The sequence below is a fragment of the Syngnathoides biaculeatus genome, chromosome 10 (assembly GCF_019802595.1).
Source record: "Syngnathoides biaculeatus isolate LvHL_M chromosome 10, ASM1980259v1, whole genome shotgun sequence".
NCBI lineage: Eukaryota > Metazoa > Chordata > Actinopteri > Syngnathiformes > Syngnathidae > Syngnathoides > Syngnathoides biaculeatus.
The window spans coordinates 5,053,273-5,074,511 of NC_084649.1; the positions used below are offsets into that span (position 1 = coordinate 5,053,273).

The 21,239-nt window shown below is 39.7% G+C and overlaps 1 protein-coding gene across 9 annotated transcripts in view; it reads right to left on the reverse strand.

Annotated features, from left to right (window-relative positions):
• arhgap46a (Rho GTPase activating protein 46a) overlaps positions 1–21,239 on the reverse strand; it is a 53,075-nt gene that overhangs the window by 30,153 nt on the left and 1,683 nt on the right. For 3 of the 9 annotated variants that reach the window (XM_061832090.1, XM_061832089.1, XM_061832086.1), the window contains exon 2: positions 12,187–12,294. The exons of the other annotated variants lie outside the window; for them this stretch is intronic. In XM_061832090.1, the coding sequence (XP_061688074.1) occupies positions 12,187–12,200 (14 nt within the window). In that variant the 5' untranslated portion in view covers positions 12,201–12,294. The remainder of the gene's footprint in view (positions 1–12,186; positions 12,295–21,239) is intronic. 9 annotated transcript variants of the gene reach the window in all.

A 21,239-nucleotide genomic window follows, 5' to 3' on the forward strand; every position in this document is an offset into this window, starting at 1 on the left:
CACAAGAGTCCTGAAAAGAAGCTCTTACTTAGTGCCATTATATGGTAGATGTGTGGGGGTATTATTAACACTACTTCTCTTTGTTAAAAAGCTCACAAAGAGGGTTGTGTAAATGATTGGGGTGGATTTTGTCCAGGTTTGTCCAGACCAAGATCTGCCTGTTTAGAATTCCGCTAGCATGGTTGTTTGTGTTTACTATGTTGTTCGTGTACAATCAGAGATAATAGAGAAGTTCTGAAGGGAAACAAGGCTAATAGTATCTTGACTGTCTTTATCAAATGGCCATATTTGCCCCCCATTACTGGAGCCAAGTCCACCATGTGTGGATCCTGGCTAAAGAAAAGGAAACAGAAGGGTATGGTGCCAGTCATTTGAGCCACTGTAAAAGGAACAACTCTTGTTTTATTTTTTAACTGAAAAGCCTGGAGTTACTTTGCTGTGCCTAATCAAGTAAACATTTTTCACTATGTTATTTCTGTTGCCAGCTAACATAAGAAAACCAGAGAGAGGAGGTAGGAGTCTCATGCTATCCATTCGTGTCTGTGCTGTCGACACTGGGAGACCATCTGGTCCAATCCCACACAGCCCTGACCTTATGCGACCAAATGTGCACGGTGTTCTTATGCTGCCTTTTAACCCTGGAAATTGAGAAAAAATAGTGTCCACATTCTATATTTCAACATTTTGTAACTTTCTCCAACCATTTTTAAAATTTGGAAAAACAAAATGCATGAAATCAGATGTTTTCACATTTAACCAAGCCATCTTTTGAATGTAGATAAAAATACAATCCATACAAGATATCTGCCCATATGACTGCAGAGCAAAATACCCCGTCACAGAAAGACACAGATATGACAACACAAATAAAAGCACAATTAAACACATTTCTGTGTTTAAAAGCTGTTCATGAAGTGAAGTATTACTAGTAGTATTAGTATTAATAAGTATTACCTGAACTTTATCAAGGTATTTGCAATACCAACCTTGCTGCAGACAGCAGAGTAAAAACAAAGCAAAATAGAAGCAAATACGTACAGACAACTCTACATTGTAATGTAGTAGCAAGTTAAATATGACATTACATCATAGCACATGGTGAATCAAAGGCCCATAAAAGGTATGTGAGCAGATGCTCTCGAAAGCTGGAGAACTTCCATCTAGAAAAATGTAATCACTCAAATGCCAAGACATTAGAAAAACGTTTTAATAAATACGTATATAGACGTAGAAGCCTGCAGATGGCTACAGATGTGATTTATTGTTCTCAAATATGTAGTAAAACGATGTAAGGCTTCAGGAAATAGAATAAATGTATAGTAATTCATTGAAATGTGCCTGTATACAATTTAACTCCCTACATCAAAGATATATATAAAAATAAGAATCAGTTCTCAATTGCCTCTTCTGGATAAAGGGTTATTTAAAGGTATCAAAAACATACACAACTTTTAATACGGAGCGCCATATGTATGGACCGACTTCCAAAATCTGTAACTGACGGGAGCATTTCCTGCCGACATCCTATTTATACAGAAAAAAAGCGGGCGTATGAGAGGTCAGCAAGTGGACATTCAGGGGAAAGTGTGGGCGTGGGAGAGGACGCTAAAGGCACACCCCCCAGAAGGTGTATAATGCTGGTAAGTGCATTGTGCAAAATATCATTTTGACTAAGGACCCCCCAAAAATTGCCCCAACGAAGAGACACGCTTACGAAGCACAATTTAGTTCAGTTATGCAGAGAAACATGGGAATCTAACAGCGCCGAGAGAATTAAAAACCAATGAATCCATGGTGCTAAAGTTAGCTATGTTCACAATAGCTAGCCATCGCTGATAACAATGATCACTGTACTGTGTGAGCACTGCGGCCGTCTTTCTTTCGTTCAGTTTGAAGATCGGGTTACAGTTTGCCAAGGAGCACAGATAGTGATGACGTTGACCATAGTCCATGCTTTGATTCTAAAGTAGAGGAAGCAGGAAAACGAGCTCCGCTAAGTCAAGAAGACGAAGCTGAGTTTCCATGGAAACAATGCGAGGTGGCCCGAGTTGGAAGAGGAACTTGAGCAAAGCTTAATGATCAAAGAACAAACAACCGCCGTGAAAAAACAAAAAAAAAAAACAAACGCAGCAAATGAACTCGGAGCTTGCCATTATTCTGGGAGGCTTGACGAAGCAACTTTAACCGTTGGACATTGATGTAAACGGTGTACAAATTGAAGTTACGCGTGGCATGGGAGCGATAGATGACAAATGGCGAACACAGCTTTATCAAGACTAGAAGGCAGCGGCGGGCGACCTACACTACAATTGAATGTGAATGGATTGTGGATACTCGGGCTCACGTGTCTGCTTCCACTGTTGTTCAAAAAGCCGGCATCATATCTAAGGATCCACAAGGCAACGAGACTGACAATGACAATAACGGGAGGGAAGCCTGGCGTGTTTGATGGAGAACTTGCCCAGCTGTTCATTTTGGATCCGGAAGATAAGATTTTTGCATGAGGATTAATAAAAAAAAAAAAAAAAAAAGAGTACGTACATTGTTAAATACTTCAATAAAGTACAACCGAACTCAATTTTGCTCCCGGTGCCTTTTTAATATAGTGTGCATGCATGCTTCTGTGTGTTTTGAGCTAGTGTCGCTATAAAGCTACATGCTTTGCGGCAATACACATGTATGTAAACAGCGTTTTGTTGTCTGCTGGTTGTGCTGTACTGTTTGCTGTGGTATAATGATTTGGGTTTGTTGTGACTCCAAGAGTGTGGATGATGGCGTGTTGACTGGTGAGTTACTTGCGCCGGTCATAGTGGAGAAAAAAAGTATAACCTTGTTCTTCTGTTGAAAATAAAAAACGCACAATTCTGCCTCATTGTCGCGTGAGCGCCACCAGGTTTGTGCCCAATAACACGGTGGGCCTTACGTATGTGTAAAACACATAAAACACATGAAATTGCACCCGCAACTGAGACTGCGCCTTTTCATACGATGCGCTTCATGGAAATATGTCCAATGGAAACACAAACCACATGGACCAGAAGAACCGTTTGTTGCCAAGAGCTCCTGCTCGCAGGAACTCAAACCTCCTGGGCTAGTTGGTAGAAAACTTTAACGGTACTGTAAATTCTTTGCTGGAGAGGTACAACAAATACAAATTACAACTACAGTCCTGTGTTCCGTCATTACTGTTTTGAATATACGTGCACATATTTATAATGTTTACAAAAGATCAGTTATGATATGCTATTGTTTAACAAACATTTAAATTTGGAGACCGTTTTTCAAATGTTTGCATTTCTGAGGTGTGAAGATAAAAAGGCACAATGACCCCTATTTATGGCCCTTATTAATTAAAATGGTCTTGTGTAAACAGCATGGAAAACCTGACCTGATGTGCGACACTTGGACAGGAAGCATTGTAAGTAATGGAGCATTGAAAGCCCAGGCTGAAACCACTCCCCACATACAACAGCCTTCATCCTACTTCTGCCCTTCAAATGAAATGTTTAAATGCAAGGATTATGACTGATCTTAATGTAGTGTTCCCATGTGCGGTAAAATCCACATGTTGTATCCATATAGGCCAGAGAGGCTGCGTGCCTCATAATACTCTTCTGTTGCTTCTTAAAATTCCACACTGACGACACTGAGGAAACTGCAGAGAATGCAACATGCCGGACAGTGTCAAAAACACCCAACAGGAAGCCAGGCTTTGAGGGTCAACGGTTGAGGCCACGGCTGACCGTTTCCCTAGCACTGTTATAGTGGTTGAGTAAGGACTGTTCCCGCCAGAAAAATAAGCAGCATTTTGAGCAGAGTGTGAACCTGCTGGGCTTTGTTGACACAGCCAGATAAAGCAGGAAGACAGTCCGGAGTTCAGGTCCAGAAATTCCTGAAACATCACTTCAGGGACTACTCGACATGAGAGAACTCCATCACATTGATTGCGTAAAACAAAAGTAGAGTGGTACATTTGCCTGTCAATGCACAATGATAAGTAAATATGCAATCAAAATGTGATTGCGCAGAATGAACATTTTTGACAAAAGAAGACTGAGCATAGCAGAACTCATTGTTATTCATTCTTGGTGAGCGGCTTTAGTCATACCAAGCAAATGAGTAATTTCTGACTGAATAGGCATAGAAGTAGAGAGAGCAAAGCTCCAATGTACCGTGGCAGCTGGCCTTATCCTGAGAATGTTCATAAATGGTTTGGAATGCAGTCTGCACCAGTTTAGTGGATCTCTGACATTCTGTTTTTTATTGATTTAAAATGAACTCCACACACAGTTGTTGAACTGAAAGACAGAGCACTTGTCTGTTTCCAGCAAAATGACAAACGTTTTTAATCACTATTGTTTGTATTCAATTCACATTTAGATTGTAGAAGGATTCTTTGTATGTAATCAATTTTGGCTGTAAAGAAAAAGTACCTTGAACTATAATGCATTAATCAGTTGAACTGCCGAAAAAAATGTGTTCATAATTTTCTCAGGTCTCTGACACAGTTCTTATCCATGTAATTCGAAATGTAAGAAAATAAACCTCTGTTGGACTCACTACTTGTACAGTACACAGGGACATTGTCTTTCTGGGTCAAGGAGAAGCTTCTGCATACTGTGGTCACCTCATAGCAACTAAAAATATAGCTTGACAAATGCACAAAGAACGCTGCCTTGGGATCTTGCAGGCATAAACTAACTATTAGCAAACAAACAAGTGGAGGCATTCGCATAAACACCCATTTTCAACGACCATGCTACTTCGAAGTCCAATCGGGCAGAGTTCCCCTGATGAAGAAGAAATAAATCTATCTTCCAGAACTGACCGTCAACTCCAAAAATAACTAGAAATGAGAGCAGGTCCGCCAGTGTAAGGGAAACAATAGCATATAGTTCATGGAATCTGCTCCATTGTTCCACATCAATGCCAAAATGTAGCTGGCACTTTTCCTGGCAGCAGTAAACACAGAGGACTGGACAATACATTGAACTTGAAAAAAGCCAACATGAAGCCTTGTGTCCTTGTCCAGCTATCCAAGTTGCAGAATACAACCTAAATGATGAACAGAAAGAAAAGATGGCCTCTCAGCACATAAGATTTTAGGCAACAGTGTTGAATGTCCAACAACCCAAAAGATAAAAAAAAAAAAAAAAAAAAAGAAAAGGAAAGTTTGGGGAATTTGAATCATCATCATCACTGATTGTCTCCTTGGGCATTTTGTGGCAGAAGAATAAGTGAAACTAGAGCTGCATGATATTGGATTTTTTTTTTAACCCTACAATATACTGTAAATTGCAACTTGAGAACAGTTACAGGATAACATATACAGTACTTGTGACATGATAAGCAGTTTATAATAGCTTCATAAATGCAAAATCAAAGCTAACACTGCTAGCCTCATATAGCAGCTCGGACTTGGCAGCTGGTGAACTGTTAATGTGCTGTCTCTGACCGTGCTTTAACCTATTTATTGATGCCCCAATACAAACTAAGACAAACTGAGCAGACAACAAAAATAATTACCCTCATTTTATATTTAGATACAAGACATTATATAAATCAATCAAATAATGCTAACAGTCAATGGAAAACTCTACTGACAGAGTTAATATCAGTATTTGGTTGCAACGCATATTCTAACACTAACCATTGGTAACAGGTACAGGCATGCAATATAACAATATTTACATGGATATATTCTGTGAAAAATTCATTCATTAACCTTATACTGCGGCTATCTTCTTCTACTCTTTAGCTTCCAGAAAATTAGTATAAATGAGAACAAAATGAATGCAATTTTATAAATTTGTTGGTGGGTGATTACTCAGTGGAATAGCTCATAGGATAATTGATTCTAAAAAGACTCGATGATGACAGTCCAACTTAAAGCACTGAGTTTTCAATGGAAAATGGCCGTCAATATAGAGAACTGTCGGGAGGGGCGGAAAGGACAGACAATTTTGAAAAACAAAATGATATCCGAAATTCGTTTGCAGCATTTGACACATTCAAGTGTGATGAACAACATCTTAACAACAGCCATCATGCGCTTTTTTTTCATTTACTGTATTTATTCTTTGATGGAAGTTAGCGTTCAAGCTCTCCAACATTGCTCTGTTAATTTGGTCTGTGGTTTTTGGTCATGTTTGATCTGTGTTAACTGTGACCTCCGAGTGTTACCTTGGGAGGATAATTTCTTTGTGCCTGAATTGCAACAAAGACACATGCCACTCTGATGTGTGTTGTTACAGCGGGATGGGGCGAAGGCCCACACAGCCACAGCATCAATGGCTGTTCTTAGTCCTCTGTTTAGTGACCACCTCATTTTCAGGTTTGTTGACTCTCCTTGCTCTCTTGGTCCCTTGATTTGTCGATATGTGATTATTTTTTTGTGGGGAACACCTCAAGGCACGTGTGTACGCACATACACCCCGTACACTGGACGGGTTGAAGGAAGCTATTCGTGTGAAGTAAGCCAAATCTACAGAGCTGTTGGAGATATGAGTTGTGTTCTATGAATACCAAATGGTGGATACAGAGCCTTATTGTATCTTTGGCTATCCAGTGGAAACACATTTAATTGTCGTCTGTCACTACATGCCGCTGGCAGATAGAACAGCAGCTATATTTACGATTGAAAAAATAAAAATGTTAATAATGCAATCATAGAATTTAAGCTGCATTACACTGGCTCTGTGAGTGAAAAAGTAAACGACTATCAATGTCTGTCAACTAATCAATCTGTGAAGATATCATTTCAATTTTAACTTAACTGTCCAAGAATAATTGATTTTCATAAAAGTCAATGTGTACCGAACCAAAAACTGCGACCACAAAACTGGGACACGAACGGAACTGTGTATTTTGACAACCGTTTCAACCCTACAGACTACTGGTTGAGCAAATTCTTTATATATAGGTGAGGCCACATGTTAAATGAAAAAAAAAAAAAGTTACTTACGATCAGTCTAATTAAATTGTGGCAGCCAAAATTACAATTAAATAATTTTGCTGGCCCACTGTAGTTTAGTCTACTCTTACATTACTGTGTATGCATCTGGATTACGATGACATATTTAGCCATTTTTGTGTATTCTTCTGACAGATTTATTTTTTCCCCACTTTAATTCCACCATGTTTGGTTTTGGTGGCATGAGGAGGAAGAATGGCTTGGCTGAGCATAAGAAAAACAAATTAGAGATTATTACACAGTATTGTCCCAAAACTTGCTTAAGTGAGACGATATAAAAACCAGCACACCAGTTAAACTCCCATTACTATTCAGTTGTTCCGTAAGGTGACCTTTAACCTTTCCAACAACACTATTCTCGAGCCGTCTCTTGTGCTTGCGTTCTTACAAAGGGCAAGCCATTCAACTCGTAAACCCAACCTATCTGTTCTCCAAAGCACATTAACAGGCTCCAAAGTTCACCCATCTTAATATATTTACAGACCTGATTTTCTTTAGAGACACAAGACTATACACTCTCCTTAACTACAGATCCTAAAATAAATGCCTTAAAATATAAAGTTTTTACCCTAACCAGACCAACTAAATTAACTATCTAGTATAAAAGCTGTGAAGAATCAAAAGCGCTGTTACCGAGGAAGATTACCTTTTCCTCTGTGTAAAAGTTGTTTGCCATCCTTGAACAAAGTTTTAATGAAGGCGAACACTTTGCAATTTGCTTATCTAAACATTGTAAAACAAACTCATGGGTACAAGTGGCAACAAACCTTTGTGCCAGAAGGTTCAGGTAAAAAGAAAGGGGTGAGCACAAGCAATTAACAATTGTGATTTACTTTGATGGATTTTTTCCTTTTTCTAATGCCCAAAATGAAATAGCTATGGCGAGCAATGGAGACTTTCACCAATTTAATTGTAACAGTTTTAAGTTTTAGTTATTACCCTTCTACTCATCCTCTGAGTGACAGTGCTTTAACAACGTGGTTTTATTATAAATAACTGAAGGAAAACAAGGCATATGCCCGGTATTCCATGGATCTGAGTTTCCAAAAAGATTAAGAAGAAGTAGTATACACTGTCCAGATCTGCATCACAGTGGACGACTCAGAGCCAGGTTCAAATCTGGCCTCACCTACGTAGAGTTTGCATGTTCTCCCCATGTCTTTGTGGGTTTTCTCCGGGTACTCTGGTTTCCTCCCAAAAAAATATTCATAGTAGGTAACTTGAAAACTCTAAATTACCACCAGGTGTGATTGTAAGTGTGACTGTTGTTTGTCTCCTTGTGTCCTGCAATTGGCTGGCAACCAGTTCAGGGTGTACACCGCCTCTCACCCTAGGATAACTGGGAGTCCAGCACGCCTCGGCCCTAGTGAGGATAAGTGGTATGGAAAACAAATAAAGGACCAATCCAGATCAGTGCCAAAATGCAATAATTTCTTGGTCCATGCTACACCCCTCAGTAAGATTTATTTCAAAATTAGTTATGTAGTTATGGTCTCATAACAATATACAGAGGGAAAACACAACCTCTCTTCATAGTAATAACTTTAATACAGTATTGAAGAAATTGAGTGTATTTGTTGGGTGCAATCAAGTAAATTTGTTACACATCATCTAATCCAGGGGTGCTCAATGTTTCGATTGCAATTGAGAGGCACTTTTAGGCGATTGAATGACCGCGTGACCCCTTACCCCAACCAATGGTACATCGTGGGAGGTTGGCTGCTTGAAAAGTAGATCGTGGGGCAAAACAGTTTGTTAGTTTCAATCAATCCTAGTGTTTGTTTCTACCTGACCTTATAAAACATTCTTATTCATTTCATAAATTTCAACTTCCTTTTCCTTTTTGTTCTGGACGTAGATGGAGTTTGATTTTTTTGGGATATTTTTACTGTAGATTTTTAATTAAAAATAATGTAATAATGTAAAAATCTCAAATCAATCTATCTTATCAACACCACAACGATGTAGATTTTTAAAAGGTACAGTATTTATTTCCCTTTGAGGAGCCAGGCATTCCAATAAATGTCCTTTTTTTTTGAAGGTTAAAAGGTGTGCATGGGTCTTTTCTGTGTAAAGGGTTGAGCAACCCCTGCTCTGCACTCAGCCATCCAGAATAGTCAAACAGAGGGAGGATAGTGCACAGGGTTCACAAAAAGGACTGCACTTGTCAAACACAAATTCCTTGTCCTTTTTGTTTAACAGCTCCAATTTCTGCTGTACCAGGGTCACAGGTCAGTAAAATTCTGAGAATGCAGAGTAATTGGTTTGTCTGTGTGTTGTATACAATTACAAGATGATCCAAGGCCATAAGAGTCTGTAACACCTGCCAATCATCAAAAATTCTGGCACTCAAAGACCTGCTAGTCTGCCTCTAAAAGTCAACCTACACTGAACTTATTTTAAATGTGAAGCACCTGTTTGAGATTGTTAGCTGCATTAACACACCTGCCCCCCTCCCTTACATGATTAGTTAGACTCCAGCTACTATCATGGCTAAGACCAAAAAGCTGTCCAAAGAAACCAGAGACAAAACTCTACACTTCCAGAAGGCTGGAAAGGACCACAGGGCAATTGCCAAGCTGCTTGGTAAATAAAAAAAACAAAAAAAAAAACAGATCAACTGCTGGAGCAATTATTGGAAAATGGAAGACGCTAAACATGACAGTCAATCTCCCTCGGACTGGGGCTCTAACCAACATCTCAACTTGTGGTATATCAATGATCCTAAAAAAGATAGTCTTCATCATATCACATCTGCCTCCATCTGCTCTTGGGTCCAACTCTTCTCAGTTCATCAAGTTGAAGGCAGGACGGCTCATCCATAAAAAATGATCTCATCCATGTCTTCACGGACCTTGCTTTGTGCACTGGTGAACAGACATTTTGGAACAGGAAGGGGTAATCCCCATACTGTTTTGAGTGTCCAAAATTTCTTGGTATGCTGAAGCATTCAAAGTTCCTTTCACTGGAGCTCAGGGGCTAATACTTGAGACATTTCTGGGAAAGGTTTGAAGAAGTCCCTTTCCTGTAACAAACATATCTGTGTATCAGTGCAGAAAGCAGTTCATAAAGACGTGGATGAAAGCGTTTGATGCGGATGAACATGACCCTATAGAACACATTTGGATGAATTCAACCAAAACAGGCCTTCTTGTCCAACATCAGTTTGTAACCTCATAATTGGACTTCTAGAAAAATATATAAATACATGTAAATTCCTATAAACACACTCCTAAACGTTGTGGAAAACCTTCCCAGAAGAATTTAAGATGAAAATGGAGAGGGTGGACCAATGTCATATTAAACCCTATAGATTTTTGTTCCCCACTCCATTCCATTCCATTTTCCAAGCTGCTTATCCTCACAAGGCTGCTGGAGTGCTTGAGCCCATCCAAGCTAACTTCGGGCATGAGTCAACTACACCTTGAACTTGTCGCCAGTCAGATGGTTGTCATTTAAATTCATATCTGAGTCAAGGCAGGTGAGTGGCTACTTTTGGCAGTATAGTGTATAAATACTGTATATCTTCTCAGTCACAAAGTTTGATTTTTATTAGGTTCAAAATGACAGTTTAATATGCCGGGGCTCACCTTCCAAGTGTTCTCGATGACAGAATTTGTGGAGAATTTAAGTATGCATCAGCGTCCTCACATTAGCCATCCATACCTGCATGTAGGTGTCAAGTAGGATGAACCATGGCAGGGATGGTACAGATTGCTTTACATGAGTACTGTATGCCCCAAGAGTATTAGAGGCTTAAAAATCAGCTCAATCAAAAAAACGTTTTCCACTATCTTCAAGCCACAGGGCCAGCCACGTGCCAGCAACATTACACAAACACATTACAGGAACTATAATCAATTGTTGAAACCATTAAGCACATTTGACACTATGAATCAATTACATATTTTTTCTAAATGGTAAACATACTTCTGGGTCATTCTGTTTGACTCATTGATTATTTATTCTGCACCGCCACTGCAGCTTGTCCTCTCAACTGTTGTTCTAAATGGTTTCTTAACATTTTTTTTAAATTATGTGAACCTTAGTTAAATGTTTAATATATTGAACTGAGAGTGCATTTAAAATGCCTATTTGTGTTTTTGTACACACAGTTATTTGTTTCATTGTGTTATCAGATAAGGGAAGAATGATTTGACGGTGGCTTGCTACAATCGTTTGTTTCATGGAATATTGTCTTAGACGGTAACAACATTGTATATATGAGGGAGATTTTGTGACTGGATACGCTCAAAACCACACTATTAAAAACAAACAAACAAATCAAAAGCGTTACCGTTAGCTGGGAATTAACTGACACTTGGGAAACCATGTTACAATCCTCCATCTTTCTTGCTCTCAGCAGCAGCTGTCAAGTGTCAATTCCCCTTTACTGCACTGCTACTGGTTTAGGGGTCCTCTTTCACAGCAAAATGTGTCAGGAAAGAAAGACCCGCCTTATGTTCACTGACTCAAGCACGTGAGCAGTAGGAATCTAGATAGAGAATTAGGGAGATCCTGATACCACACATTTTCAGTTTTGATCTGATACCAATATTGCAGCTTTGAGTATTGGTCGAAACAGATATGCTACTGTATCGGTACAAATTATTCTGATAGTGTATCAGCACAAATTATAGATAGATTGGTATTATGGAATGTTCGAAATGGCTTCAATCAAGTGGTATTAATAGTATGAGTATGAGAAAAATGACCCATTTATTTTTAACTAATGGGTTACATAAAGTTCTACCTTAGAACCTTAAAATTAATAAGTAGCAGGCCAGCCTCAAGATGGGTATGTGGTGCCCATTTCACTGGTCAGACAAAACGGGATACTGGCCAGTCTGTGGCGTGTAAATCTGGGGTGGATGCAACGGTAGGGTTGTCCTGGTCAAGTGTTTTTTTTTTTTTTTTCTTTAAACTAGGACAATTCCTATAGAAATACTAACAAAAACAACATAATCACAATCTACTATTCAATAAATACTAGGCAACTTATATGTTAGCTTTATATCAACAAAGTCCTGCACGAGTGCATCGGTCTTGTGCGTCATGCACGCCAAGGCGAGTGTACCGGCCACTGCCCGGGTACCAGTATAGATTATAGCCTGCAGGCTGCAGAATGTGTTTATGATTTGTGACTTTGGGGGAGCTTTGCTGTTGTGCTGTGTACGCCCTGACCAACAATTGTTGTTAAGCAGTAGACAAACCTCAAGCGGATCATCTCCACCACTCAATCCTCACACCAGACGAGAACCCAAAGGTCCAATGATGGCAGACTTTTTCAGTAGAGGCAGGACCTAGCAGGAGGACTACAGCTGGGCACAGTGGGAAAATGGCAAAATATTATACCTAGCAAACCATGCATTGGTTATGCAGATGATTTGGTCGACAAAATTGTTCTCAACATTGATTCTTGTTGTTGCTCACCATCAGGAAAGGATAGTCTGACTTTTGTCATTTACATTTCAAGCAATCAATGGATACTTAAACATTATTTGATGTGAACAAATGATCGAGAATACTCTTTACATTACATATACATTTTCTTATAGGGTCTGCCTTTTTTGCAAGAACTATTGTTATTATTATTACTAGCAGCGGCATTGGGATAAAATTCTCTCGCAGAGGAGTTATTGAGGGAGTGAGTGACCCCATGTTGGCAGTGAGGAGGTGGTGCAGTCTTGGAGAATCAGGAGAAGGACGATGTTGTCTTAACGGGGGAGAAGGAAGAGAATGGAACAGGAATCAGCAATAACAAGACCATTACAGATGCCGTGTGTAAAGCTGTCAGACTAGGTAGTCATTTATACTATGCAGTCACTCACATTTGAAAAATGGACGGGTGTGGTCAGTCATGCCCGCAGATAAAGTTGCGGATGTGATTAGGTATAGAATTTCATGACCTTAAAATAACTTACTGGATTAATATAATATAACTATAAATTAAAAATAAAATAAACAGATACATAACTTAAAGAAAACAAAAATTTCAAACTCAGAAATGTTAATATCCAATTTCAACTGATATTAGTAGAACATGACAAAATTTTTCATCAATAAAAATTCTTGATCTGACAAACTTTACCTGAAGAAAGGTTAAATGCACTGGCCTGTCAAGGAATGAAAACGAATGGTCTATACACGCAATGTTGAGAAAATGCTGAAAGTTTAGTTCAACATAATCAGCGTTAGTGGCAACAAGCTAGCGATACATTGTAACAAACATTCTTGTCGGGAATCGTGATGTATTATTATAATCGAGCGTAATTTAGGGTAGTATCTATTGTCAATCCATTAATGTAGGATAGCAGTCGATGATCTATATCTTCCTAAAGCATGTAGAGGGGAAAAGTTTTCAATTTCAAGATAATGCGTACCACGGGGAAAATTACCATTCCTATTTAGATATATGGACAGACTAGTTTAACATTAGAACTTAGATCAAGTCAAAGTAAATCACAATCTCATACTTATTATAGTTAGATACTGAAACATTACTTGTGTTATGTATATCCCAGAAATGTTTTCAGTGTAAGTGAATTTCCTTTGACATGGCTCATGATGTTGATGACTTTCAACGTAAATGTGCTCGCCGCACATGAAGAAGCTCTGAACATGTGCTTTTGGCATAACACAGGGCCCTGGTTAGCCTTTTTTCATCATTAGCCACTTTTTTTAGCCAAAATAAATTTTCATTAGCCACTTTTCTATAATCATAGCCACGGTCAAACTGCGGTCTACTAACATGACTAATACTCTTTCTTGTTCTTCAGGTTACATGCATACAAATAACTTTCAGACGTAAATGTGATACAAGGAATTATACTTTTATTGGTAAATGAATCTAATAAACATTAAGAATGACAGAGATGTGTCATAAAAATAAAGTTACGGATCCGACTTGCTGACTTACCCATTTACAGAAACCTCACAATCAAACAATTCTTCTTTAGGGCCTTCAATTTTAATCATTAACAGTACATTTACACTTTCTGTTTTGAGATAGTTCCTTAAGGACGTCTTTACAATGTTATACCTGCTGAAGCCACGTTCTACATCAACTACATCTTTGCAGTTGCACCAAACTTGTGATCAGCTGTCTGCTGATGCTTCACAAAGTCATCCAACTTCGGCGCCACCAATGATTTTCAGCGTGTCAGAAGATTTTTTTTTTCCACTGTCAATACACCATTGTCAGAAAAAATTTGAGTCCCTCAATTTGAGCCACTTGAATTTAGAAGACCATTCCTGACGAATCTTTCGCCTCTGCCCTGCATCCCGAGTAGATTTTCCAACAGCAAAGTTGTGTTGGCCATACATCAAAGTTGGCAGCTGACAGGCTACACTTATACCACTGCCATCCTTTATTTTTTGGAAGATAAAACCAAAGGCTTATAAATTTTTCGTAGCATCTACAGGTAGCATGCACCGATGGCGAAAAAGCGTGGGTTTGACACGGAACCCGGATGCAGTTGTCTCCGATATAAACAATTATTCGCTCAACTCCCGGTATAGCTTCCGCGAAACTTTTGTCATGTTAAAGCCAGGAATCAAATATGGTTAGTACTCTTGGGTTCGTTGCGAGGCAGGAGTCTCAAAAAAATTTGGTCTTTGGTTGTGTGCACCTGGGACCTCTCCATCTAAATTCCCAAGTTAAATTTAGTCAAGTACACCATAAGTGTTCCCCAAGCTTCTTTGCTCCGCGGACCGGTTTAGAGTAGGCATTTTCCCATCCATCCCTTTTCTGAGCACTTATCCTCACAAAGGCCACAGGAGTGCTGGAGCCTATCGCAGCTATCATTGGTTAAGAGGCGGGGAACACCCTGAACGAGTTGCCAGGCAATCGCAGGGATCATCGAGACAGACAACGATCCCACTCACAATCACACTTAGGGTCAATTTTGAGTCTCCAATTAATGCATGCTTTTGGGACGTGGAAGGAAAGTAGAGTTCCCAGAGAAAACCCACGCAGACACGGGCAGAACATCGAAACCCCAAACAGGCAGGGCCGAGATTTGAAGCCCAGTCCTCAGAACTGTGAGGCTAACCTGTCACGAGACACACGCTTATATGCGGACTTGCTTCGCTTGTGTGCTTCTTCTTCTTTCTTCTTCCTCCATCGTCAGTCGTGCATTGTAGAGGTGATGTAGAAGTGGGCGAACATTTCATTCAAAAGAACAAACTTTTCTGCAAATGTAATGAACTGAATTAGTGTGTAGAATGATTCGTTCTCTGAGCTCTGCCGCCGTTAACGAGCTTGGTGGGACTGTAAACTGAAGCGTTCTGTGCAGTCTTGATGTGTCAAGTGAGCTGTTGCGGCAGCGAAGATTCGGTCAATTTTCTAAACAAAAGACACTGACATGCGAATAGCAATCCAGTACAAGAAAAATTAAGATATATTGGTAATTCTTTCTCTGTCGCCCGGTACCAAACGCTTCACTCCTTGATGCCGGTCGAGTGACAGATGGTTGGGTACCCCTGCGATTTTGACACAAATGGAATTCATAATAATTGAGACGGGGATCACACCGCTCTCACACTCCCTCTCTTGCTCTCTCTCATACAGAAGAATAGGTTACTTTCAACCATTAAAAGTTGCAGTCGACAAGATGAAATTTTTCATTGCGCAAGCTAAAAAAACTTGAGCCCTGAATGCATGTTTTCATCGGAGGAAGCCTTGAGTACCCAGAAATAAGCACAATATGCACAAGCATAACATAGGAAGGTCTGAGCCAAGATTTGAACCCAGAAGCTCTGTGTTACTGGCCTGCCCCGCACATGAGCAATATTCAGACAATGCATCCAACAAAACGTCTAGGCTATCCTACTACTAGCCATGTCCATGGTGTGGATGGGATGTTGCTCCAAAGTACTCCAAAATGTCCTAATTTCATGGAAGCCATGCCTTTGCAATAAACGTTGCGATAAAGCATGTGATTTGCGTGACCTGCTCAGAGTTGAGAGAAAAGTTTTATATAACTTGCAGGACAGTTCACTGGAAGAAGTTGTTTCATTATTTTAGTTTTGTTATACATTACTTACTGCCTTACACATAATGCCACACTCATGGTTGCGTCCCACATTGACTCTTTGGTGATGGGCGTTGCACTTAATTTAATATTTTATCATTTAATACTCTATTAATGAAATTTGGGAATCGAATCACGATTGTTTCATCTACATTTTAATAGAGCTGAAAATCATTTCCCTGTTTTCAAAACACTTGTACAAATGTGTGGACAAAGGAGCGTTTAGAGACTATGTTTCTAGCAAAAACATTATCTGTATAAATACACCCGAGAATGAAGAGTCTCTTCTTATTTAGGCCACCAACAGTTCAGCCTTTGGTCCTATATGAATTCAAAATGGTTACCAAGTTGGAAGAATGCCCTGTGATGGCTCACGGTCATATGCATTACAAAGCCCATGAAACACACTATTCTAACTAAAGCCTTCAATGGGACCGAACAATGCGGACTATTGTCAGGTCAACAGGGGACCTCTGTGTTGCCTCGACATGGGAAGGATGAGCCAATCAGAGGTGTGAAGGGGAGGGGATTCCAACAGGTCTTGGGTGACGTATTTAAACAGCTGCCCTAATCCATAACTGGCCATAGTTTCCCTTCAATGGTACTAGATTAGACAGGGTCATTCAGCCAAAGACAGCATTTCTTATGCTATTTTGCAATCAACAATCCCAAATGAATTCCACTGAATAATTCCTTTACCGGCAAATAATTTGTTCCCATCTTAAAACAAAAGAGGTTCATTTTGAAGTGAGAAATAATAGTACGTACCTTTCCACTCGTTCTTGGACAACAGTTCATTGTTTGTACACAAATTTCACAGTCACTATGTTATCTACCACAAGCATGTAGAGTCTACAGGCAACCACTCTTCTCTACAGCCCATTTTCTGTCTCAGACTTGAGTCTGCACAGGGCTAGATAAACTCCTGACCAAACACAAGTCACTGTCATCCCTAAAATCCTCCCCTATTCTTTCCTCAAGGAATGTGTGTGAATGTTTCGAGTCAGAAAAGACTGGATGAGTGAGCATGTGCAGCGAAGGCTGTGGAGGAGAAAGAAGTGGCGGGCATCTGTGTGTTTACTACACACGCGACGGCCTTTCTGTCTAGTTCAGAAGCTGTCAGAGCAGGAACAATAGAGTCACGTGTTCAAACAAGAGAAGATAAAGTAACCTGTTTGGACTAACTGTACTTAAAGGTCCACTGGCATGAAATGCATAATTTTTAGTATGTTATTAATGAAAAAAAGGCAGCCGGAATGGACCCATCCGTTTTTTCACCACAAAACATGATTTTGACGTTTATGGCTTTTTGCAACTCCCGTCATGAAAATCCTCTCGAGGGATTTGGTTTTGAGAAGAAGCAGGAAGTGACGTTATCAGCAGCAGCGCACTCAGGCTGGCTCGTCTGTTTATACTAGTTTCACCTTCTGGAAGGTACCTCGTCGTTCCTTGGTGTTAGCCAAAATGCCACCTCGTTGTATTGCTGGATATTGTTTGAACACTCAAGAAGGATTGATTTACTCTTGATAATTTTTTAAAAAAAGACCCGGTTCATCGTGAAAAATGGATTGTACAGGTGGAAAGGATGAGAGCTGTGTGGGTTCCAAATGACAGGTAGGTGTGTGTAGAGCTACTGGAAAAAAAAAATATGCTGATGTCCACCTCGGTAAGCTTAGGACGGCGTCCCGATGGCCTAGTGGATAGTCGCTGGCCTTGTTGACAAGGCCAAGCCGGGCCTGTGGATCGCCGTAAGGCCGAGCCCGGCGTCAGCCCCGATGCAGAGGTGAATCGGGCGGGGAGGTGGTTTGGCCGGGCACTCCCCCCACCAGCCACCGGTGTCTGGGCACCCCACTTCGCGCGTCGGCTCATCGGCAATGGCTTCTACGTTGGACCTGACTTGGAGGTGGTTTGGTCACGTGCGGGAGGAGAAAGGAGCTCTCCCCCCGCCAGCCGGCATGGGTCCTCCCGAGTACGCTACATACTATCGGGGAGTCTGTTGTTAGTTAGAAGTGATCCGTGTATCATCAAAATATGGCTCAAAGTAAATAGGGTAATACTGCCCAGGTCACCCTGAACTGGTTGCCAGACAATCACAGAGCACTTGGTGCCAGACAACAGTCACACTCACACCTATGGGCAATTGAGAGTCTCCAATTAGGCATGTATTTGGGATGTGGGAGGAAACTGGAGAGCCTGGAGAAAACCTACTAAGGCACGGGGAGAACACGCTAACTCCACATATGTGAGCCTGGGATTTGAACCCTCGTCCTCAGAACTGTGAAGCCAACGCTCGAATCACAAAATTCCTGGTTAATCCATAACAAACCTTTGCGATCTTGTGTAAACCATAAATAAAAATATAATGACTTACAAATCCTTTTCAACCAATACCAACTTAATACACAACAAAGACAAGATCTTTAATGTTTAAACAAACTTTTTGTTTTTCTTTTCCAGGAAATATTCAGACATTTTAAATTTGATGCCTGCAACACAATCCCTAAAAGCTGTGATTGGGGCATGTTTATTGTACCACTGTGTTATATCACCTTTGCTTTTAACAACACTAAGTCCATTTTAGATGAGAGCCCAGATCACGTGGTGGCATTTCTGAGTGTCGTTTATGTGGCTTTCACCTCACATGGTAGAGTTTTACCTTTCATTTGTAGACGTGGGGTGAGTAAGAGTGTTAACTGACAATGAAGTGCTCCTGTGCACACGTGCCGATATCCTTTATACAATGCCGTTTTTTTAATTGAATTTGTATTTAATGTTGTTTTTCTCCAGATTTTCTAAATCTTTTGATGATATTATGGACGATAGATGATGAAATACCTTAATTCCTTGCAATTGTATGTTGAGCAGCGTTCTTAAACTGTTGGACAATTTGCTGCTACTACTACTACTACTACTACTACGGCTACTGATACTACTTTTATAATCACTCATCATGCACATTTTGCCAATTTATTTGCTCAACTGTGGATTATTCCAGTTTTTCAAGCATTCCTCAACTTTCCCTGTCTTTTGTTGCCCTATTCCACGTTTTTGGAACGTGTTGCTGACATCAAATTCCAAATTTGAGAATATCTAGTCTGTATTTGCAAAAATACAAACAAAATAACATTCTTCAGTGTGAAAATTAAAAAAACTTGTCCTTGTGTATTAAATCGAACATGGGTTTAAAGGATTTGCTCATCGTAGTATTTGGTCATTATTCAAGTTTTACACAATATCCCAACTTCCTTGGAATTTGGATTTGTAGATACCCAAATATGTAGACAAACCAGCTTGTGACAAATTGCTATCGTGTCAAAAGTGTGAATGCACTTCCTGGTCTAATGGCTTCTTGTATTCTCTATATTAAACTAGATTAGGATTTTGGGGAAGACTGAGCAGAATTGGACCGTCTTGATCCTGTTCAATTTTATATGCTGCAATAGCTTGACTACAACTTATTTATTATATATATTTTTACTTAAAATATTGGTCAATGACACTTTAGATTTGGTAAGAATTAAGTCGAACTAAGCCAATAGGCCAATATCTTAAATGTAATCGTAATTATTTGTCAAAGTATTCTAAGAACTAACAGTACACGGTTTAATTGCTTGTTACACAGTGTCAAGGGTAACACAAATTGATCGCTCAAATTTGTATATTTTGTCTCAATGCTGTTTCCACATGGAGTTTTTCCAAAAATGCACATTTACGCCACTTTTTCTGACAAAAAATAAATAAAATCTCCATTCACACGAACCGTATTGAAAAGCAAACTCTTCATATAGGCTGTCACGCGTATGCCGATGCAATAAGAGGCTGTAGCTGAGCTGTAGGGCAATTTATTTTACCCATACAGAGGCCAATGAATGAAGTCATTTTTACAGGGACCATTTAATGCGAGGCAAAGCAGAATCTTGCACATAAACCAAAACGGCTACATTAATAACTATTTATATATGATTAAAACTAATTAAATTGACATTGTAGGGGGATAATGACACACACTTGTGATGTATTTCAAAAAGGAATGACAAAAAACTGTCAGCTTTATTTGTAAATACACAAACAGAAGATGGAGTTTTGGTAGGGTTTCCAAAAGATAAGTCTTAAAAGGATAAAACTTGGACAAAAGTTTCAAAGGCAGAGAAAAATGTGTCTTTGAAAAATATTCATATATTAATATGGGCATGGTTTAAGTCCAGTAGTGGTTTTAAACTTTACTGAAGCTGTCAAAACAAAAAGGCCCAATCAATAGCTTGTGGACACGGAATGATAAAAACAAAGCAAACAGAGATGCAATGTGATTCTCTTAGTTGTGTATACCTTGATTTGTACAGAAAATCTTAAAAGATACAGCCACATACTTTTAGACGTGGCAAAGATTTGCCTGCTGTGCGTTCACTTTGTGGAGGCGCACACACCTGTTGTAGCTATTAGTCACATAGAATAAAGTCTCGACCAAATCCACATTTGAGCATTTAGGTCAGTCCACAATATAGACAGACCCTAATCCTCCCCATAGAAAAGGTACAGAACGTACACATACAGATAAACATGTCCGGGCAAATCACCTTAACCTCATTACGGTGTCAATGTGCCAGACTACGGACATATGAAACGTGTTAGTGTGCTAATCTACACTGATGGGATCAGGGCAACACGAAGTACAAAAGACAGGGATGCATCAACAGACTTGTTGTCATACAACTTTAAGAATCACTTCCTCTCAACGAGGTCTATTGTCAAAACAGTTGAAGGATGGACATCCTGCTTGTGTATATGCAGGATTCATCTAGCTGGGGAAATACTTTGTTCTCGCTGGCCTGCTGATTATTGTGAACGTGCAGGATAACAGTGTGGCAACATTCTATTTTGGTTCATATTCCTCACTTTCTCATGGCCACAAGAATACTATTAAGATGGGAGCTAACTGATCTCTTCCGTGACTCAAAATTCAAAGAGTGCTGAACATTTCAAGACGTTAATGTGCATGCAAAAACCAACTCCCGTTATCGATTGGACCAACAATTGGGAAGTGAGAGTCATTGGTTTGTATGACATGCCGATCTGTTCAAGGATACATAAATTACACCTGAGCGCACAAATGTTGATTTGCATGTATTACAGTATGTGCAGTAAAACAACACACCTAAGCCAGCATGGTTTATATGTGCAGCAAAACATTAACACAAACAAGGCAGCATGTTGCACTAGTGGCTTTTGTATGT